The sequence below is a fragment of the Alternaria ethzedia genome, assembly GCF_023757985.1.
Source record: "Alternaria ethzedia strain BMP 0044 chromosome Unknown scaffold_1, whole genome shotgun sequence".
Lineage (NCBI taxonomy): Eukaryota > Fungi > Ascomycota > Dothideomycetes > Pleosporales > Pleosporaceae > Alternaria > Alternaria ethzedia.
Window position 1 is genome coordinate 698269 of NW_026056194.1, and position 19842 is coordinate 718110.

The 19842-nt window shown below is 52.3% G+C and overlaps 9 protein-coding genes across 9 annotated transcripts; 5 read left to right on the forward strand and 4 right to left on the reverse strand.

Moving 5' to 3' along the window:
* Window positions 1-252: 252 nt before the first annotated feature.
* On the forward strand, window positions 253-3600 carry J4E87_000227 (uncharacterized protein; the record flags this gene model as incomplete). Its single annotated transcript, XM_049371886.1, has 2 exons — window positions 253-2998; window positions 3050-3600. 2 exons carry the CDS (start codon window positions 253-255, stop codon window positions 3598-3600), a joined length of 3297 nt encoding a protein of 1098 aa, XP_049238020.1.
* A 1677-nt stretch (window positions 3601-5277) lies between these two features.
* Window positions 5278-6048, forward strand: J4E87_000228 (uncharacterized protein; the record flags this gene model as incomplete). The annotated part of the gene is made up of 1 exon (XM_049371887.1): window positions 5278-6048. One exon carries the CDS (start codon window positions 5278-5280, stop codon window positions 6046-6048), a length of 771 nt encoding a protein of 256 aa, XP_049238021.1.
* A 994-nt stretch (window positions 6049-7042) lies between these two features.
* Window positions 7043-7813, forward strand: J4E87_000229 (uncharacterized protein; the record flags this gene model as incomplete). Its single annotated transcript, XM_049371888.1, has 1 exon — window positions 7043-7813. The coding sequence occupies one exon, from the start codon at window positions 7043-7045 to the stop codon at window positions 7811-7813; it is 771 nt and encodes a 256-aa protein (XP_049238022.1).
* A 471-nt stretch (window positions 7814-8284) lies between these two features.
* J4E87_000230 (uncharacterized protein) lies at window positions 8285-8979 on the reverse strand (the record flags this gene model as incomplete). The annotated part of the gene is made up of 2 exons (XM_049371889.1): window positions 8285-8714; window positions 8771-8979. 2 exons carry the CDS (start codon window positions 8977-8979, stop codon window positions 8285-8287), a joined length of 639 nt encoding a protein of 212 aa, XP_049238023.1.
* Window positions 8980-10330: 1351 nt separating this feature from the next.
* On the reverse strand, window positions 10331-11165 carry J4E87_000231 (uncharacterized protein; the record flags this gene model as incomplete). The annotated part of the gene is made up of 3 exons (XM_049371890.1): window positions 10331-10465; window positions 10553-10720; window positions 10830-11165. The coding sequence occupies 3 exons, from the start codon at window positions 11163-11165 to the stop codon at window positions 10331-10333; spliced, it is 639 nt and encodes a 212-aa protein (XP_049238024.1).
* Window positions 11166-11912: 747 nt separating this feature from the next.
* J4E87_000232 (uncharacterized protein) lies at window positions 11913-12542 on the forward strand (the record flags this gene model as incomplete). The annotated part of the gene is made up of 1 exon (XM_049371891.1): window positions 11913-12542. One exon carries the CDS (start codon window positions 11913-11915, stop codon window positions 12540-12542), a length of 630 nt encoding a protein of 209 aa, XP_049238025.1.
* Window positions 12543-13297: 755 nt separating this feature from the next.
* On the reverse strand, window positions 13298-14226 carry J4E87_000233 (uncharacterized protein; the record flags this gene model as incomplete). The annotated part of the gene is made up of 3 exons (XM_049371892.1): window positions 13298-13413; window positions 13465-13805; window positions 13868-14226. 3 exons carry the CDS (start codon window positions 14224-14226, stop codon window positions 13298-13300), a joined length of 816 nt encoding a protein of 271 aa, XP_049238026.1.
* A 1216-nt stretch (window positions 14227-15442) lies between these two features.
* On the forward strand, window positions 15443-17326 carry J4E87_000234 (uncharacterized protein; the record flags this gene model as incomplete). The annotated part of the gene is made up of 2 exons (XM_049371893.1): window positions 15443-16526; window positions 16575-17326. 2 exons carry the CDS (start codon window positions 15443-15445, stop codon window positions 17324-17326), a joined length of 1836 nt encoding a protein of 611 aa, XP_049238027.1.
* A 300-nt stretch (window positions 17327-17626) lies between these two features.
* Window positions 17627-18450, reverse strand: J4E87_000235 (uncharacterized protein; the record flags this gene model as incomplete). Its single annotated transcript, XM_049371894.1, has 2 exons — window positions 17627-18339; window positions 18393-18450. 2 exons carry the CDS (start codon window positions 18448-18450, stop codon window positions 17627-17629), a joined length of 771 nt encoding a protein of 256 aa, XP_049238028.1.
* Window positions 18451-19842: the final 1392 nt, after the last annotated feature.

Here is a 19842-nt window from a genome sequence, read left to right on the forward strand (position 1 = left end):
GCACGACAGTCTCTGGGAAACCTGTCGCTGGTACCACGACACCGAACACTCGTTCCCAGGCTACCGGTTGCCTGGTCGATCGCACAGTACACAACATCGTCATCACACTGCTCAGCCTCGACTCGGCTCGCCACCAGTCACCTCGGATCACGCGCCATACATAACCCGCTTCGCTGCCAGGCCGCCGTCGTCCCGCTACCAGCTACGCATCGCGCCCTTGCGACTTCGCTGAGAAGAAAGCAGTCAGCCGCCATGGCGGAAGAGCTAGGACGAGAGGCCGGGGGGAGGTCGCGCATAGAAGACCTGGAAAGGCCACAACTCGACGATCGCTCCTACCGAATCATCACTCTACCAAATCAACTAGAGGTCCTATTGATACACGAGGCGGGGACGGACAAGGCTAGTGCGGCGCTGGATGTCAATGTGGGCAGCTTCAGCGATGCGCCGGATATGCCGGGTATCGCGCACGCGGTGGAACATCTGCTGTTCATGGGGACACAAAAGTACCCAGAGGAGAACGCCTACAACCAATATCTGACACGCCACGGCGGGTATTCGAATGCCTTCACAGCCTCTACCTCAACCAACTACTACTTTGAGCTTTCATACCCTTCCTCCACACCTGCGAGCAGCCAAACCGCATCGCCAGACGTGTCACAAACTAATCTGTCAGAGTCCAAGGACGAGTCGCCGCTATGGGGAGGGCTGGACCGCTTCGGCCAGTTCTTCATCAGTCCTCTGTTCTTGGAAGACACGGTCGATCGCGAGCTCAAAGCTGTGGACTCAGAGAATAAGAAGAACCTCCAAAATGATACCTGGCGGATGCATCAGCTTAACAAGGCATTGGCCAATCCAGATCATCCCTACAACCATTTCTCGACCGGAAGCTACAAGACCCTCCATGACGAGCCCATAGCACGAGGCGTGAAGATTCGAGACGAGTTTATCAAGTTTCACTCAACGCACTATTCTGCAAACCGCATGAAGTTAGTCGTCCTAGGCCGAGAGAGCCTTGACACACTGGAAACATGGGTGGAGGAGATCTTCGCTAAAGTCCCGAACAAGAACCTTGGACAAAATCGATGGGATATGCCCGTCTACACTGGGAATGAACTGTTGACACAGACGTTTGCCAGACCGGTCTTGGAATCACGGTCGTTAGAGCTCACATTCGCCTATCGCGATGAAGAGAAGTTTTACGAGTCACATCCTTCCAGATACCTTAGTCACTTGCTCGGTCACGAAGGTCCCGGTAGCATCCTTGCACACATCAAAGCAAAGGGCTGGGCGAACGGACTTGGTGCTGGAGGCTCTACCCTGTGCCCTGGCTCCGGGCTGTTCACTGTCAATATCAAATTGACCGAGGAGGGGCTCAAGAATTACAAAGAGGTTGCCAAGCTTGTCTTCCAATACATCGGATTGATGCGCGATCAGCCACCTCTCGAATGGGTAGTCGAGGAGCAAATGCGGATCAGTGAAGTGGAGTTCCGATTTAAGCAAAAGAGCCCACCTAGCCGCACTGCCAGTGGTCTCGCCGGCATCATGCAGAGGCCTTACGACCGCAAGATGCTTCTAAGCGGCCCAGCCATCATCAAGAAGTTCGATGCCCAGCTGATCAGTGAGGCTATGTCCTACCTTCGACCAGACAACTTCAGGATGACGATCATTAGTCAAGATTTCCCAGGTGGATGGGATCAAAAGGAAAAGTGGTATGGAACAGAGCACAAGGTCGAAAAGATACCAGAAGACTTCCTTGCCGAGATCAAACAAGCATTCGAGAGCAAGAGCCGGCCGACAGAGCTACACTTCCCGCACAAGAATGAGTTCATCCCGACCCGGCTCGAAGTAGAGAAGAAAGAGGTTGAACAGCCGACCAAGGAGCCGAAGCTTATCCGCCACGACGACAACGTGCGCATCTGGTGGAAGAAGGATGATCAGTTCTGGGTACCCAAGGCTAACGTTCATATCTACTTCCGAACACCCATCACCAACGTCACAGCTCGTATCACGTTGTTGTGCACGATCTATCGCGAGCTTGTGAATGACGCTCTAGTGGAATATTCCTACGACGCTGACCTAACCGGTTTGGTCTACGACTTCACCAACCACATCAGCGGCCTTTCGATTACCGTCAGTGGCTACAACGACAAGTTGCACGTATTGCTAGAGAAGGTCTTACTGCAAGTACGGGATCTTGAAGTATCAGAAGATCGTTTCAGGATTATTCACGACCGTATGCTTCGTTCCCTACGCAACTGGGAGTACGGGCAGCCTTTCCATCAGGTTGGGACATACTCTCGGCAGTTCAAGAGTGAGAAGAGCGTAATGAACGACGAACTTCTTCCAGAGCTTGAGAACGTGACGGCTCAGGACGTACAGCAGTTCTTCCCGCAAATCCTGGCGCAATGTCAAATCGAGGTTTTGGCACATGGCAACCTTTACAAGGAGGAAGCTCTGAAGATTACTGATCTAGTAGAACGTACTATCAAGCCAAGGAGACTGCCATCGAACCAGTTACCTACACGCCGGGGACTCATCTGGCCATCCGGCAGTAACTTCATCTACGAGAAACAACTAAAAGATCCTCAAAACGTCAATCACTGCATCGAATATAGCTTATATGCCGGTCACCGTTACGACAGCGTCACACGCGCCAAGCTCCTGCTTCTTGGGCAGATGACGGACGAGCCGTGTTTCAATCAACTTCGTACCATTGAGCAGCTTGGCTACGTCGTATTCTCTGGCCCTAGCTTCCACGACATTTGGTCAGGATATCGCATTCTCATCCAGAGTGAGAAAGATTGTCGGTACCTTGAAGGTCGCATCGAGAACTTCCTCAACACGTTCGAGCAGACACTAAACGACATGAATGAGGAAGACTTTGAGAGTCACAAGCGTGCGATGATTAACAAGAGGCTCGCGAAACTGAAGAATCTATCGTCCGAGGACAACAGGTTCTGGAATCATATTTACAGTGATTCGTATGATTTCCTGCAAGGTATGCTGTCGCCTAGACCCGTGCACTAGTGCATTTCTAACGAGTATACAGCCGATGTTGATGCCGCGACTATCGAGAAGCTTACAAAGAAGGACATGGTAAACTTCTACAGTCACTTCATCTCGACTTCATCCTCTCAACGCTCCAAACTCTCAGTACATCTACAAGCGCAAGCCAAGGCCAAGGAGCCCTCGCTCGAGGAGAAGAAGACTGCCGCCGCCGCTGCGCTCAAAATCATTCTCGCCGAACACAAGATCACAACCAATGACGAAGCTTTCGAGGCTCGCATCATGGACGCATCGTCCAATGCGGCTATCTCGGATGCAGTTGCCAGCCACCTCACTGACGATCTCAAGATCGAGAAGGAAGTCGCTAACAAGATCCTCGACGAAGCAAAGGCTGCATTGGGTGTAGCAGATTCAGGTCTGCCGGCCGCGCCTCAGGCCCTGGATACGAGTGCAGATGTCAAGAGCGTAGTGGATGCTTCACAGCCTGTTCTTATCGAGGATGTGCATGCTTGGAAGGCGAGTATGCAAGTCAGCACCGGTGTTCGACCGGTGCGAAACTTGGAAGACTTCGTCGAGGTTGCTGAGAAGCTGTGAGTGAAAGTATCGCGCTGAGCTTTCTGTTCAGCAATATATCGAAGAAGGACATGGAGATGCATTATGAGGATGTAGAAAAAAAGGAAGGGGTGCAGCTTCGTTCCCATCTTAGCGTAGTTTCCCTCGATCTATAAATCAATCATACGTATTGCACGTGTCTGATCTATGATCTCTGATCAGCCATCGAACCTCGTCCCATTGTCTCATTAGATCAAGTTCCCATCGCAAAGGTCTCCGCTTCGTCACTCTTCACGAAGCCGACAGGCGAACCGAAACACCACGCACGTGGGAACCCTATACCCCATTTGGCCATCAAGCTCCGCAAATCTTCTTCTGTACCTGGAATTACATTGATGAATATGCGATCGGTATCGCAGCGGGGTTCCGAATGCACTGCCCCTTCTTCTCCGCCTATCCTAAAAAACGCCACTTCTCTAGAAGCCGGGGTCTCACGCTCCACATCTTGTAGAGAATGTACGAGTGACTGACGTACGGAGTCACTATACGTGGAACAGCCTACGCAACATATCGATGTACAGGTATGGTCACCCAACTTCTCTTTCTCGATCTTCTTGGTCTCCCTGAGCACTCTCAGCGCCATCTCATTACGTTTTGTGAAAAGAGTACTTGGTCCGAGAAGTGTGGTACAGAGCTTCCATAACCTTTGCGTACTAGATTGAGCAAGACCAAAGCCAGTGGCTTCAGCATCGTAGGCGAACACGTTCTCATCTGTGTGCCAGCGTGGTGTATCGTATTCGTGGGTTGTCATGGTGCAGCGGATGGTCAGCCAGTAATTGTGGATGTTCGCTGCTGACAAGAAAGTCTGTAGCCATGAGAGGAGAGGGAGGAGCCGGTGTATCAAAGTGGCTGGAGAAGACAGTGTAAGAGATGCCCAGGTGTGGAATGACGGTGGGAGGGACGTGGTGCTTGCGTGGAGGAGAGGACCGCAATAGGTCCATGAAGAAGGGCTGAGTACTTTCAGCCGTGATGGGGATGTACTATCAGCTTCGAGATCTTCTAGCGAGGCGTCGTTTGGTATGGTCGTAGGTGGGTATGGAATGAAAGCGTGGGAGCCGTATTGCGGTAGTGGATCGATGGTTGGCGTTGAAGCATTGGTTATCGTCTTGAATGAGGGCTGCACATTTTCAATCGAGCTGGGTTCATCTTCGTAGAATAGTAACATATCGAGCGAGTCTGCTCTCAGTACAATTGAGAGAGTTCTGCAGATGCTTCTGCAGTAGTTTGTAACTGAAAATAATTTGACTTGTGGAACTACGTGTTTGACGCGCTTTGGTCACACAGGGCGTCTGATTAGTGGTTGATGTTTAGGGCGTGGTGGCACAGGGGGCGCGGCATCATTCCTTTGACGGACATCCATGGAGGTATATGCCACCCATTATTCAAAGAGACCTCTGAATGTCGCCAGACCGAATTGCGCGAACAACACTACCAGGTCTACTCGTCAATGCGGCAGTTGGCAAGGTGCTGCTACCTAGGTGATCGGGAGACGTGACCAACGTGGATCGGCCCGTCAGTGTTCCGACGGCTCCAGGGCTTCGTCATACTTGACGAAGGCACAGTGGCAGCTCTCCGCATGGAACCACAACACCGCGCAAGGCGTAAGGAGCCACTCGGGCCGGAAGGTTGAGAAAAGGAGGAGGAATTGCTACAGCCAATATGCTACGACGAACCATTCTGCGGTCGGCCGCGCGCCCACCACAGCTCCTTCGCAGCCCACACACGCGCCGCTATGCGACAGAGCCGCCAGCCTCTCCAGCGTCCTCCCAGTCGCGCATCGAGCGCTTCAATCGCCGCTTACCAAAGTTCCTGCACAAGTACACCAATGCGCTCGGAAATGCGCCGGTCACGCACATAACGTCATTTCTCATCCTCCACGAGCTCACGGCCGTCATCCCTCTGTTCGGTCTCGCTGGCTACTTCCACTACACACACTGGCTGCCTCCGTGGTTCGCAGAAGGGGCTTGGATAGCGTCAGGCGTCGAGCGCTTCGGTCGGTACTTTAAGCGCAAGGGCTGGATACGCAGCGATGAAGCGCTGGAAGCCGAACGTGAGGTCGACGAGATCCAGAAGGATGACAAACAGAGGCAGTGGATGAAGAGCCAGGGTTTGTTGTCGCATTCCGATGACGACGGCATCGGCAGCGAGACTAAGAGGCTGAGGAAGGTGGATCAGGCATGGAACATCAGCGAAGGCGGTGTCAGGCTGGTCGTCGAGTTTGCGACGGCTTACGCGATTGTCAAGATGTTCTTGATTCCGAGAATCGTGTTCAGCGTGTGGGCTACTCCCACCTTTGCGCGATGGACCGTTGCCCCGGTCTTGAAGAAGTTCCGCGCAATGTTTGGGAAGAAGGGCAACGGCGCGCCTGGAGCGGGGACTGGTGCTACCGAAGGGGGTGCTATACCGAAGAGTGGAAGTGGAAAGACTTGATCATGTAAGTGGGCTCTAGTTGCAGACAGGCCCTTGGTAGGTACTTTAGGTCTGCACTGTACATACCATTGTATCACTGAATGCAGATATATGGTAAGCATTTCTCGATTGGCTACTTCTCAAGTCACGCCTTACTATCGATATCGCGGTGAAGTCTGTATCTCCTTCATCTTCTCATTCGCGTCATAGGCGGCCGTTTGTTTCGCTCATTGTCGGCTTTCTCGGCTGTTTCTTTCCCTCATCTCCAGTCCCTATCCAGCCCAATTCAACGGCCAACAGGATGTGCTTCAACGACGACGATTACAGCTACGAGTCTAGAGTTGAGGTCCGCAATGGCCAGCGCTACTACACAGAGGATTACTACCCCGGCTTTGGTATGTCCAGACGCCGCAGATATGGCCTCGGCGGTTCGTACTACCCTTCGCGCTACTACGATCACGCTCCCAGAGGCCGCTATATGAGCAGGGCAGTCACGTATCCAAATCGGTACTCTCAGTACAGCGGCGGATACCCAAGTGGCGTCGTTCCTGGAGGTTATTCCAGGGGCGTAATCCCCGGCGGCCACTCCCAGGCCATGGTTCCTCGAGGGTTTATAGGAGGTGTGCATCCCGGTCATTCGTCTGCATATACGTACGGTACCGGATACCATGGCGGTGCTCGTAGTGTTGTGCCGTTCAATCCCGCAATGGTAAGTTCCCAGTTGTCTTTCGTTGCCCCGACCGCGTTTGTTTGCGACTTCCCTTTACTACACCGCTGCCTTGCCCCGCCATCATTGGTTCGCATGTTTTCTTGAACATCGCGTGGCTCTCGGCCTTTACTGCCGCGACACCATCTTCCCTCGATCTTGTTGTATCTCACTCCGACCTTCACCTCGTTCCTCCCCTCGCCCTGCTCCACTGTAACCGCGCAATTCCCACCAACCGCCATCGCGACCTGCCTCCTTCACAACTCTCCTCGTCATCGTCCGATCGGCTCCTGTCCATCAATCGTTGCAATGGAGGCATACCCAAAGCCCCGCCACCAATACATCTACAACCCTCGTTACGGCCAACGCGGTTTCCTCTCCTATGCCGGCCAAGCCGCAAACGGCGCCGCGCCCACCGGCGTCATAGGCGGCGGCTATGGCTACGGTGTTGGAATGGGTGTCGGATACGGGGTGGCCGCCTACCAACCTGCGGTATACAACGCCCGTCCCTTGTACCCTCAAACCTACGCCACCAACTACTTTCCCCAAAATTACTATGCCTCCAATTATTCTTACCCTTCCTATGGCGGTGGCTATGGCTACTACAACTACAACTTGTATGGTTCGCTGTACCCACTTGCTAACTTCTATTACCCCTACCAGAGGACCTACTACAACACTGTGCCTAGCTACGGCTACTCGGCGCACGTCTATCCACCCGGACCAAGTACAACTACCACAACATACCATGTGACGAACAGTCAACCACAAGGACCGCAAGGCTTCTCAGGCCCAAGGACGGTCAGAGAGACAAGGCCAGCATACGTTCACGGCCACACACAGCAAGGTCCCACGCGTGAAGACATCCAGATGGAGAATCGGAGGATCGCGACTGAGCGTGGTTCGTACGACCCGCGCAAGATTAGGCCAGCAGATGCACGCGACGACGATCCTTTCTGGTGTCGCGAGCTCAACGGCGAGTGGCATCTCAGGTCCTACTACCAGATTGAGAACGAGTGTCATCCTGGCCGATGGATGATGGATGCTGACGTTGGCTTCCTCGTCTTCCACCGCGCATGATCGGAGCATTCTTCCACAGCTAGCGACGCGCTCATCAGAGACAAGAAGCGGTTGATGATACGGACAGGAAGGAGTGGTCCACATCGCGTTAGGCATCAACGACAATGAGACAACGAGGTGACGGGATCTACGGTTTTCACGATTTTGTTCATGTATAGGGCGGTGGATACTTCTGCCTAGGTATACGAAGCAGCATACCATGTCATTGGCGTTGAGGTTATGAAGGACAGGCGTTATCAGGAGTGTTTCTTAGGAGAGTCAGAAAAGCAACGGCGGAATTGCGACTGCACGATAGACCATAGTAACATAACATACTGCTCAAACATTCGGATCCAGCTCTCGTACTTCGCACTCTTATGGTATTGTTTCGTTATCATATCCTTGACGTTTCAAGTTCCTCATGCAAGACTCATCGAGTCAAACACAGGCTCAACGTTGCTCGCGAACAGGTCCATCTTAAGATCCTGCACTTCACATCTTCTCTCCCTGAATTGTGGCAACTACCTTTCGTGTGTGCTTCGAATCTCTGAACTCGAGGTACCATATGCCTTGCCATGTGCCCGTGTTCAGCTTTCCATTTGTGATCGGAATGGTGACGCTCGCACCAATCAACGCAGACTTGACATGCGCGGGCATGTCATCGCTGCCTTCTGCATCATGGCGGTACAGTCCCTGGCCCTTTTTGTCCTCCGGCACAATGCGGTCCAGCGCCGTGCTCATGTCCGCGCGAACATCCTGATCCCAGTTCTCGTTCAAAGACAGCGCGCACGATGTGTGTTGAATGAAGAGGTTCAGCAGGCCAGTCTTGTAGTTCTTGATCTCGGGGACTTCTTTGACGATGTGGTCGGTGATGAGGTAGGAGCCGCGCGACCGGCTGGGGAGGGTGAGGGATTTCTGTGCCCTAAGAACTGTTAACAAAAGAAGACACGTTGTAGAGTAGAAAAAGCAAGGACATACCAAGACATGATTGGTACGGAGGTGCAGACGTTCGGACTCTTGCACAGTACGCTTGCGCGTGGTTGGGGTGTTGGTACGAGGTAGTTTGCGAGGCTGTTGTAGGGCGCCCAGAATATGCCGACAAAGAGGCCTGGGAATAGCGCGATTACGAAGATGAAGACGATCAGGAAGGTCGTTAGATGTGAGCTTGTAGAGTGTGGTTGCGGCATTGCGTTGAGCTAAAGTTCGGAGAGTTGAGTCGCGTTATGTGGGGTGCAGTGACGTCAGAGGAGTGTCGCGGTGGGGTTAGGTCGTCTGAAATGTAAAGAGCATGTCCGTTGTCAAATTTCACACCCAACATACGCACATAATACATGTCTTGGCTGTGTGGTCGTTGACGCAGTAAGAATGGGGTGCCACGTTGAGCCAGTGCTGAATCACCCGTAGTGAGGTCTTTCCACCAGGCACAGCCTCGTCCTCTTCTCTTTCCGCCTTCAACTTATCAGCAATGACTTCAACTGACCATCAAGGCTCTCAGGACGCGTTTCGTACGTGTTCAGGTGTTATTTCAAAATCACTGGATCAGCAGCAGGTATATGCACACCCTTATCAACGTGAAAAACACCATTTTGACCGCAGAAGACAGACTGCGAGTGCGATACCCTGACTTGAAGTGTCCAGACTCAATTGACGCAGAGGAAGCCATCGGAAATTGTGCCTTCGGATCATGAGCCAATGAGTGTATCAAGCTTTCAAAGAATAGAAGGCCGAAAGATCATCCATCTTCAATGCAGTTTGCTTTCTTTGAGCCGGTGTTGTGCAAACGTGGAGCTCGTTGGGTCTTACATGTACAACGAGCATATCCCAGCATGCTCAGGTTTGACGCATGCTGATGTCTGACATAGACCTAACACTTGTGGAAGTGAGACCGATTCTCACCGCGATCTCATAAGCGATGAAGCTTAAATGAGGGCCTTTCTACTCCTTGTCATCGCCGCCAGGGTCGGTTGTCTTCTCATATGCGCTGGAAGTGACATAGAGATAAGAGCCCAGAGCATGTCAGCGTTTTTGTGCTTATACTGCTTGCTTCTCAGTCCTATGAAGTGGCACATCAAAGCTGTCTCACGACGATGTAGCATGATCACTCGATGCTGTCAAGTAGGACACGGCTCGACTTGAGTCGCGCGAGCCATCCATCCAGAGAACGCACTTTGCTCTTGTCGCAACAGGTGTTCGAGCACCTGTTAGGTCAATCACGTGCTTTCTCTCTTTTGTACTAGTGTTTTACGCGCTCGCCTGTATATATTACGCTGCTCTCGTCTGATCTTACAAGAGCAGTGATTACAATCCCGATCACCTGAATCTATTGTTTCCAGCTCGATTTCCTCCACAGCTCTCGCATGATATTATCAGAGCGGAGCTCAATTTCGTAGTCTGCAAGTTTCGATGCGTATGGGTTGTATCGCTCTTGAAGACTGGGAATGGCCGCAACCTTAATACGATGGTAGACGATAGTTTGTCAATGTCTCGATTGCAATGCATATGTACACCAGCCCCAACCGCTCTTGTGACTGCCTCGCTCTATCGCTGTGCAAGCGGCTCATCCGTAACCTTCTGCGTTTCGTTGACTTCCGCCGCATCGCCTTTGGGTCCAAGGGGGTATGATAGCTCGTGTTCAGGGGTGGCTTCGAGGAGCGGTCGGTGTTTCTCGTGTGCCTATGAGTTTCATTAGCGGTATTCTACTGACATGACCAGCACCAGTATCGAAAAGCTGAAGTAGACATAGCCCAAGTGGAGACTTACGAATGGAAGTCCACAGTATGTGCACCAGCAGATCTGGGGCTTATCTACGTTGATGAAGATCCTTGGGTGTCCGAGAGGGCCACCGCCTCCGTCACAGGATACAGTACGGTCGTGTGTCCAGCGAACGGGCTGCTTGTGGATGAGCTCGATCGCGGCATATGGGCGAGGCTGTACGACTTTATGTCAGCATATGAATCTCCCCTGCATAAACCAACCCTTTCTTCCACGGTTGTTTCCGTTTCTTCTATGATGTCCGCTCCAGGAGAGTTCGACATACCTGATCCTCCATAATGCTCTGCTCGAACCTGGGCCCACTCATCGCAACCTCCCTCGGGTTTTGACTCCGCGACCAAATGCCCTTGTAGTTCGGCGCCTGTTCAACCCTCAACTTCTCGGCTGTCTCTGGAGACTCCTGCAAGACCTTGTCGAACGAACCCTCGGAAGATGTAGGCATCGCATTGGTCTCGGAAACGTTCGGCTTCGCATCGCGCTTGACAGGGTCGTTGGCGGGGACCTGGTTGCTGGTAGTCGCGGTGGAGGTGTAGCGGACGAAGGAGCGGGAGGAAGCCGCTGCGCTGCGAGAGCGCAGGGCGCGAAGGGCCGTTGGGAGCATATCTGGCGAGGTGTTGGAGCAGACGGGCTGCGCAATTGCTTGGGAAAGATGCCGTTTGGATGGTGAAGTTGAGCTTCGGGCGGTTCGCGCTAAATTACTTACATAAGCGATCGTGTTATTGGCTTGCTTCCCTTCACACTCAACCTTCAAGAAAGTTGATTCCAAGAACAATTCCAAGACATAGCACTAAACTCAGATCTCGAGACTAGTGAAATCATTGTAATGAACTACTAACTTGGCCTGAGAAGGCACGACCAACACAGTATCAACCGATACTGAGGAAGAGATACCTAGGTACAGTCGTATGGTACATATCGCATTTTCCTACCCTGATATTCACGATTTCGACGCTTCCAGGTACTTATTACGGCCGATCACATTGGAAATCGGAAGTTAAAGACGTAAAGCCGCAAAGAGAAAGACGTATCACGCGGAGTTTCGATGGTCTGAGCCGAGAAGGCGACATGTAGTAGAAACACTGAAGGCTCAAGATCTGCCGAGTACTGCTTCGCAAAGCACATCAATGAGTTCATCTCGAACCACCATCTGTACAACAGAATAAGCATGTAGAAGAGAACGCCTAGGGATGACGCCCACACACCACAGGGCTGATATGGTAGCCGAGTCGGAGATCGGCTCTCCGCTAAGCCCGGGCCCTTACCTATCCAACCTCGAACTCCAACATACCTAGGCATCAAACACCAGATACCATCACCCGAATCACAGACCTTTACAGTACTTTCCATCATGGTTGGCTCAATACCAAACGATATATTCCAATTCTCCACCTACGCAGCTCTCAACGCCGGATTCAATCAAGGCCAACCCCGAACCGCAGACCTTACTTCCCACGGTACAGATGGCATTGGTGTTTACGAAGATGGCAGTCTCATGATCTTGAAAGACCGACAAGCGTACGCACTTACCAAGGATGGCAAAGCCAAGTCAGCACCCATGAATGCACGTCTTCCTCTCGCATTGGTCACAGTATACCAGCCAACATTTCGTCTGAAGATCGGGTCGATGTCGCTGGAAGCCCTTGATGAGCTCGTTTCATCAGATGATGTGGGTCCAGCGAAGGGTGTGAATACTCTTATGCCCTTTAAGATCGCTGGTCGTTTCGATTCGATAGAATTCGAAGATGGGCCCAGTAGAAATGCAATCGACGGTACGGTGTTCGGCTTCGTGGTGCCAGCCTGGATGAAGGCCATCAGCGGCCCACGGATCCATGCCCATTTTCTGGACGCAAACGAAGAGTTCGGAGGGAAGGTCGTCGATTTCACGATGGCTGAAGAAGCAGTGTTCAGTTTTGCGAAATGCGGGAGATTTCATTTGGGCTTTCCACAGGGAGGAGAGTGGGAGGAGATGAAGTTGTGATTGGAGATGTGTGCTCGAGATTGGATCACTATCATCGTATTGATCGCTTTATAGAATCGCCACGATCGCCTGAGTGTGGTGACACTACCAAGCACTTAGACAACATGTAGCTACGCAGCTCCATCGATGTCGTCGTTCTTCACCCTTGTTCTCTAACGCGTCCTCATCATCGATGTTTCAATCGCAACGGCATCGACGAACACGTCTCAGGGCTTTCTTAGACGACATAGAAATTCTCGCCGTTATCGTCGACTCATTGCGTTCTCCTGGATTCGTCACATCATGCATCGTTCTTGATGTTTGTGCTGCTAGATCCAAGCCCATTGTCGACATAATCATGATGAATGGATATTCTGCGTCAAAGTTGCCCTCCGGCACTCAGAGAAGTTGCTGAGGGCGTGATCGGGCAGCGTATGAGTGGTCGTTATGATCTCAACCCACCAATTCATCAAGTTCCATCTCTTCGAGCGTCAAACCATCTGTTAACGAGTTCCCAGGCTCACGCGTAACTCAAATCTTTATCTTAGATACTTGCACCCTTAAAGTTATCGCTAATTTATGTTAGCATGCAACGCTTGACAGATCCACGTCGATGTTAGACATTCAGTGCATCGATCGGTCTTCGTGTCGGGCGAAACTCTTACCTTCTCGCGGTACCAGAAAATCCAGCATTCTTCGTACTGGTTCAGTAACAAAAACTTTCAAAGAAGGAATCGTGCTGTTTAGGGTACATGATTGTATATGTGGTCATCAGTTTACTCTAACAACCGCACAATATCCTCATGTCCCAATTTGCGAGCAAGATCCAAAGCTGTTAACCCCACCATGTTCCTGTACTCCTTGGTCGCGCCTTTCTCTAAGAGAAATGAGACTGTCTCATTATGGTGGTGTTTAACGGCACAATGTAGCGCAGAGCCCCAACCTTCGTCCTCTAGTTGGCAAGGGATTATCTCGAGCCTTCCGTACGGGTGTGCATTGACATCGGCGCCTCGATCCAGAAGCTGCTGCATAATGTCAATGCTGCCTTCACTGGCAGCATTGAGGAGTGCCTTGGGCGCCTCTTTCAGCGATGCGTCGTGTGCCAACAATAGCGCGGCCATATGCCTGTCATCTTTCCCACAGGCTATTTCGAGCGGGTTTTCGTTCGTCCGGGTGCTCTCGTTCACATGGGCGCCTTTTGACAATAGATGCGCAGCAATTTTTAGGCAAGCTGTATCGCCATCAGGAAATCCTGGGCCTGTCTCCGCGTCATTGACGGTGGATCTGTTTACCTGTCAGTTATTTCTGGGAGTCAAATGGTCTCCAGAAGGGTAGCGAAGGCTTACACAAGAGCGCTGCCAACATGCTCATAGGGCTCGTTGATATTCCAACCGTACGCCAGCGCCACATCGATGGCTTTCGTGTTCCACTCATTTTCCCTACGTGCCCCATCCAGAACATACCCGATGGTGCAATCAGTGCACCTAGCACCACGTTTGAAAAGCTCCTCGGCCATGTCGTACCGGGCCAGCCCTAATGCTTCGTTGAGGGCATCGCTCAATCCGTTACCCTGGCGCAAAGCATCATGACCTTCAGCCTCGCGTTTCGACATCACATCATGTAGGGTAGCGAGGTCGTTGGACTCGATAGCGGCAAGCATTTGTGTGTTGAAGTTATCTTCGTTGTTATCAGTAAGCCCTGCCATTGCTTGAGTGATGTAGAAGATAAATTTTGAATGTGAATATCTTTTGCACTTGCGATTTGGAAAATGAATATTGCGGGCTTGGAAGATGGAATTCAGCTGCCAAAATGGTAATGGGTTGGAGGGAAGAAGCCGAGGGCGGAAACCCTTTCTAACATGCTGTCTCTTTAGTGTGGCGCAGTCAGGTCGTAGAAGGCGTAGCAACATCCATTTCAGCCCTTTGGGCGCCCTTTAACGCCCTCGCACGCATGACATACCTTCGATTCCTAACTGCCTCCTTATTGCACCCCGAACAATCCGGTTTCCACCGCTCACACGCTGGCTATCCATCATCACACTGTCGCCCTTGGCACCCCTTCGCTCTCTAAAAGGCGTAGCATGCCTAGGTAGTCACAGCCCCAGCTAACCTGTCTAAATTCTGAAGTAAGGCCTTACCCTCATACATACAACGCCGTCGCGGGGTTTCTTTACTATGCAGGAACTAGCCAAGAATCACTTTTGTTACAGCCAAGGTCATTGTTATCTCTTGGTACTGAGGCAATAGTAAAAAAACCTAACAGAACCGACGACGATGATTGCTATGCTGGTGAGCACGACAAAAGCAATGCGAGACTTTTCACTTCCTGGATAGGCACCAGATCGTTCTTCTGCTCACCCAAACTGAAGCTATTGTAATGGAATCGTAATTTCATCATGGTGGTATTTCAGTAAGAGGCCGAAGGATGTAGACAACCTATAGATGATACACCAGAAGAAACGGAAGAGGAGTTGTATTGGGCCAGGTTGGTGGTGATAGGAGGCTGAGCAGTAGCAGTCAACACGAGTCGGGTGGTGTAGAAGTACCTAGGTATCTTCTCTACCGGAACGGGCTCAGGCCGGGGGTATCTGATCGTTGATTGTACCTCCTTGTATGCCATACTTAGGTACTTTCGCGACTCAGCTGGTCCAATAATTGACACAGCTCGTGGAAGCGCTCAATGCAACGACAGTGGCTCTGATATTTGTGATGGTTCAAACTATTGGTTTGGCTGATGGCGTTTCGTAGCTGCGGCGAGTCGTCCGGAGCTTTCCACTTTCGGATAGCTTCGCCCCATCTGTGGCGCTGCTCAGGTGGTAACTCCAGCTGTACTACAACAACACAGCCTCGCTCTCTGCCATCGACTCTTTCGTCTCTCTCACTCCGTCTCGAGCTTCATCAACACTGTGCGAAACTTCCGATATGACGAGAAATCACCCCAGCCTTCGCAAGGCGGCTTCGAACGCGGACCTCTACGCGGATCCGTCACCGCCCCGCCCGCTACGGCATTCGTACTCCACGACACTTGGACGCGCTCACACAACCGCATCGCTACCTCAACGTCATCGACAGGACCGAGTGATAGAGAGAGGATGGAGGAGCCGCGAAGCTGTTTCCGACTACCGTAACCGGCACAGTATCGCCGCGACGTATCCCAACCTCATCGATGTTGAAGACGAAGACTACGCGCCCCCTTCGAGCTACCAAAACCCTCCCCCTGTACCACCGAAGATACTAGAGGTTCCAGTTGAGCAAGTAAAAGAGGACGTCGAGATGCCTAAGCCAACGCCCTCTCATTGTTGGATTCCGGTGCCTGCTCGCTCAAAGGAAGATCCGGCACGCTACACGAAGCCCTTCACCGACTACATGACGAGCAATCCTACAATTTTCCACGCTGTCGACGCTGTCGCACAGGACCTTGAGAAGGATGGCTACAAGAAGTTGTCTGAGCGCAATGCGTGGGAGCTGAAGGCTGGCGGCAAATACTACGTTGAACGCAACGGGAGCTCGCTCATCGCCTTCGCCATTGGTGATAACTACGCGTCGGGCAATGGAGCTGCGATTCTCGCTGGACACATTGATGCGCTCACAGCGAAGTTGAAGCCCATCTCGAACCTTCGCACCAAATCAGGCTACGTACAGCTCGGTGTGGCCCCATACGCCGGTGCACTGAGCGACACATGGTGGGACCGCGACCTTGGTGTTGGTGGACGGGTACTCGTCAAGGAGAATGGGAAGATAGTCACGAGGCTTGTCAAGCTGGACTGGCCTATTGCAAGGATTCCAACACTAGCACCTCATTTTGGTGCTGCCGCCAACGGCCCGTTCAACAAAGAGACGCAAATGGTCCCTATAATCGGTCTGGACAACAGTGATATTGGAAGTTCGTCGGAACATGGTGAGGAGAACTGGAAAGCCAGTGTGCTGGGCGGAGAGGGCGCATTCGCTGCTACGCAGCCGGAGAGGCTTGTGAAAGCCATCTCAAGCGAACTCGGCATCACGGACTGTATGTGCACTACACTCTTACGTCCATGAAGATGCTGACTTGAAACAGATTCGTCCATTGTCAATTGGGAGCTTGAGCTCTTCGATACGCAGCCTGCCCAGACCGGTGGCCTCGACCGGGAGTTCATCTTCGCCGGTCGGATCGACGACAAACTCTGCTCTTGGGCTGCTATTCAAGCTCTCCTCAACTCGAGTTCATCCCTCGCAACCTCGTCCCAGATCCGCATGGTCGCCCTCTTCGACGACGAAGAAGTCGGCTCGCTACTCCGACAAGGTGCCCATGGCAACTTCCTGCCAAGCGTCATGGAGCGCATCGTCGAAGATTTTGCATCGAATGGAAAGACGAGCAGTGCTTTGAGCAGAACATATGCAAACTCTTTCCTCGTCTCCAGCGACGTGATTCACGCGGTGAATCCCAACTTCCTCAACGCGTATCTCGAGAACCACTCTCCCCGTCTCAATATCGGTCCTGCTGTCTCTGCGGACTCAAACGCGCACATGACGACTGACGCTGTCTCCACCGCTATTCTGCAGCGCTGTGTTGATCGCGATGTCGGCATGCGCAAGGTCGACCCTAAGCTTCAGGTGTTCCAAATTCGGAATGATAGCAGGAGTGGAGGCACAGTTGGACCAATGCTGAGTTCTGCAACGGGTATCAGGTCCATTGATTGCGGCATTCCGCAGCTGAGTATGCATTCTATCAGGGCAACGACCGGAAGTTTGGATCCTGGTCTGGGTGTCTTTACTTTCCAGAGTTTCTTGGAGAACTTTGAAAGTGTTGACAAGGAGTTCAGGGCATAGAGTGTCGTTGGAGTTGGATATATTATCGAGTACAGAATCACAACTGGTTTTCACGTCTTACAATACAAATCAGTGACCACATGTCTACATGGTTGAACCAGAACGTCATTCATTGAACAGATTACGAATTGAAGTATTCTAAGTACTCCGCGGCCTTGACCATAGCGCCGGAAATCCGAAAACTCCACCTTGATGCCGCCAAAATCAATTCGTGCAACGCCGCTGGGCGAGCTTCGTACATACTCTCGGGATCGACCTTGGCCACCGCTGCAGTACCCATAGCACAGAAGCATACGTCTACTAAGCATTGGGCCGTGTCGGCATTTCCTCATCTTCGTCATCTTCTGGGTGACCAAGCAGGTCCTTGACGTTCTTCATTTCATAGTGCTTCTTGCGCAACTCTTCAAACTTGCGGTGCTTCTCCCTCTCTTCCTGGGTGGCGTTGGGGAGGAGCTCGCCGTGGTAGCCTTCATCTGTATCCATGCCCTCTTCCACCATGACCCTCTTCTCGCTCTCGGGTGTCTGCGACTGTCGTGCCTGCAGCTCCGGCTGTCCCAAGTCGAACTCGGGTATATCTTCAATCTTAGGTTTCCGCTTTGGCTTGTCCAGCTCGTCCACCTTGAGCTCTTCGGCGTTGAGCATTTCGACCTCCTCTTCGTCCTCGGCGGGATCGTACTGCTTGGCGTATGGTGTCTTGGGCTCATCGATCTTCATGGTGCTGTCGCGGTTCTGCTCGTTCAGGTAAAGGTTGGCCTCGTCCCACTTGAGCTGCGGGCTAGTCTCATCCGCGGGGTCAATGCCCGACTGCCGTCGTGAACCGATGCCGCGTGGGTTCGACGAGGATCTTCGGTGAGCGCCAGCATTGCGCAGCGTGTTCTCCAATACAATTTCCTTCTCTGATAATTCGCGACCCAGCTGCGGCCGCTCGGATATGGGGCTTACGGCCGGTGGAAGCTCGCTAGTGGGGGACGTTTGGGAGTCGGCGCGGTACGAGCTAGAGTTTTTGAGGATACCTGGCCTTGTTAGCCATGCGTGCACCAGGCGGCGGGGTATGGGAGAGTCCCACCCTTAGGTCGCTCAGGATGCGAGCTCGGCGAATGCAGTTCGGGGGATTGTCCAGTCATGTTGGGTGATATGGGAGGGACTTTGCGACAGTAGCCGTTGGTGTGAGAGGCTGAGATGCGGGAGGAGCGGGCTTTGTATGGTGGTGGGCGACAGATGAGGCGACGGCGTTAGTTTAGGACGGCTAGAAAGCAATGCGCGTGGTGGGGTGCGTTGTCCTGTGAACGGCGGAAGTATGACGTAGGCCCCAGCACAATCCCACCCCGCACGCGTTCTGATTCACATGCAGGTGCGGCCTGTAACCCCGGTCATTGTAGCAGATGCAGAGGTTGCCGCGGTTATTAAGACGTCTCGATGCATCGAGGAAATGTCCACCCATTGTGGTCAGTGTGGACAACCTGGTCGCAAGCCGCCTGTGGTCAAAGCACGCATGAGAAAATCATCTGTATTATTCTGATATTGCTTTCACTCCGGAACAAGTCCGCCATCTTGATGCTTTCCTCATTCTGTATCGAAGGACAAGCGGCTCTACGGCACCTAGCGTCTACGAGAGGTAACTGTCAAGCGATGCAGCCAATGTCCGCCAAGACTCTTCAGCGTGTTCTAATGTTAGAGCTTTCTTAAACCGCGACGCGCCTGACGCTACTCGCACCGGAAAACATCCATGGCGGCGAGATGTCAGGTACTGAGATACACGGTGAGACCACAAAGGAACCAGTGCCCAACCTTAGCGGCTATTCAGAGCCAATTCACCGCCTGAGCAGCGCTATATAGTACTGCTTAGTCGTCAATTAGCGGAGATTCCAGAGGTACCTGATACACGCGTGGCACAATTGTGGGCTTCAGACTTTGCCTTAGAGCTTCAAGCTCAACCAAGAAATCGCAAAGTTGCGATAGTGTACATCTGGCTGAGACTCAGACTACCAGAAGTGGTCCAAAGGACCTAGTCATCACTAGCCGTGTCGCGAACGAAAAAATCATGGCGGCACACATACAGAAGAGACTGAGACAGCTTGCAGCCTCAACGCGTCGCGCGCGTGATGAAATAATGTCCCTACTTTCAGGTCATCACCGCATCATGGAAGCCACCGAAGCGGCCCTCGTGATGATGGTTTTAGAAGAGGATGGCTCGTTCTGGGCCAGTTATCCGAGTTGCCAGCTGAGTAGGATGTGTCGAGCTGGCAAATGATACGAGTCAAAGGCCGGTGTTGAAGAAGAGAAGAGGACGGGCGCGCCGGCGAAGAGAATATCGAGCTCGGTTGATGACTAAGCCACATCCCTGCCGCGGAAGGCGCGCGCCTGAGCTGCAAGTGCCAACCTCTCAAACGTTTTCTCAGTACGCACCACCATCCGCCATTGCACACGATACATCCCACCACGCTCGACAATCACACACCCCCGCCTTCGCCACATCTTTCCGCAGCATCATACCAACGACACGTGACAGACTTCCT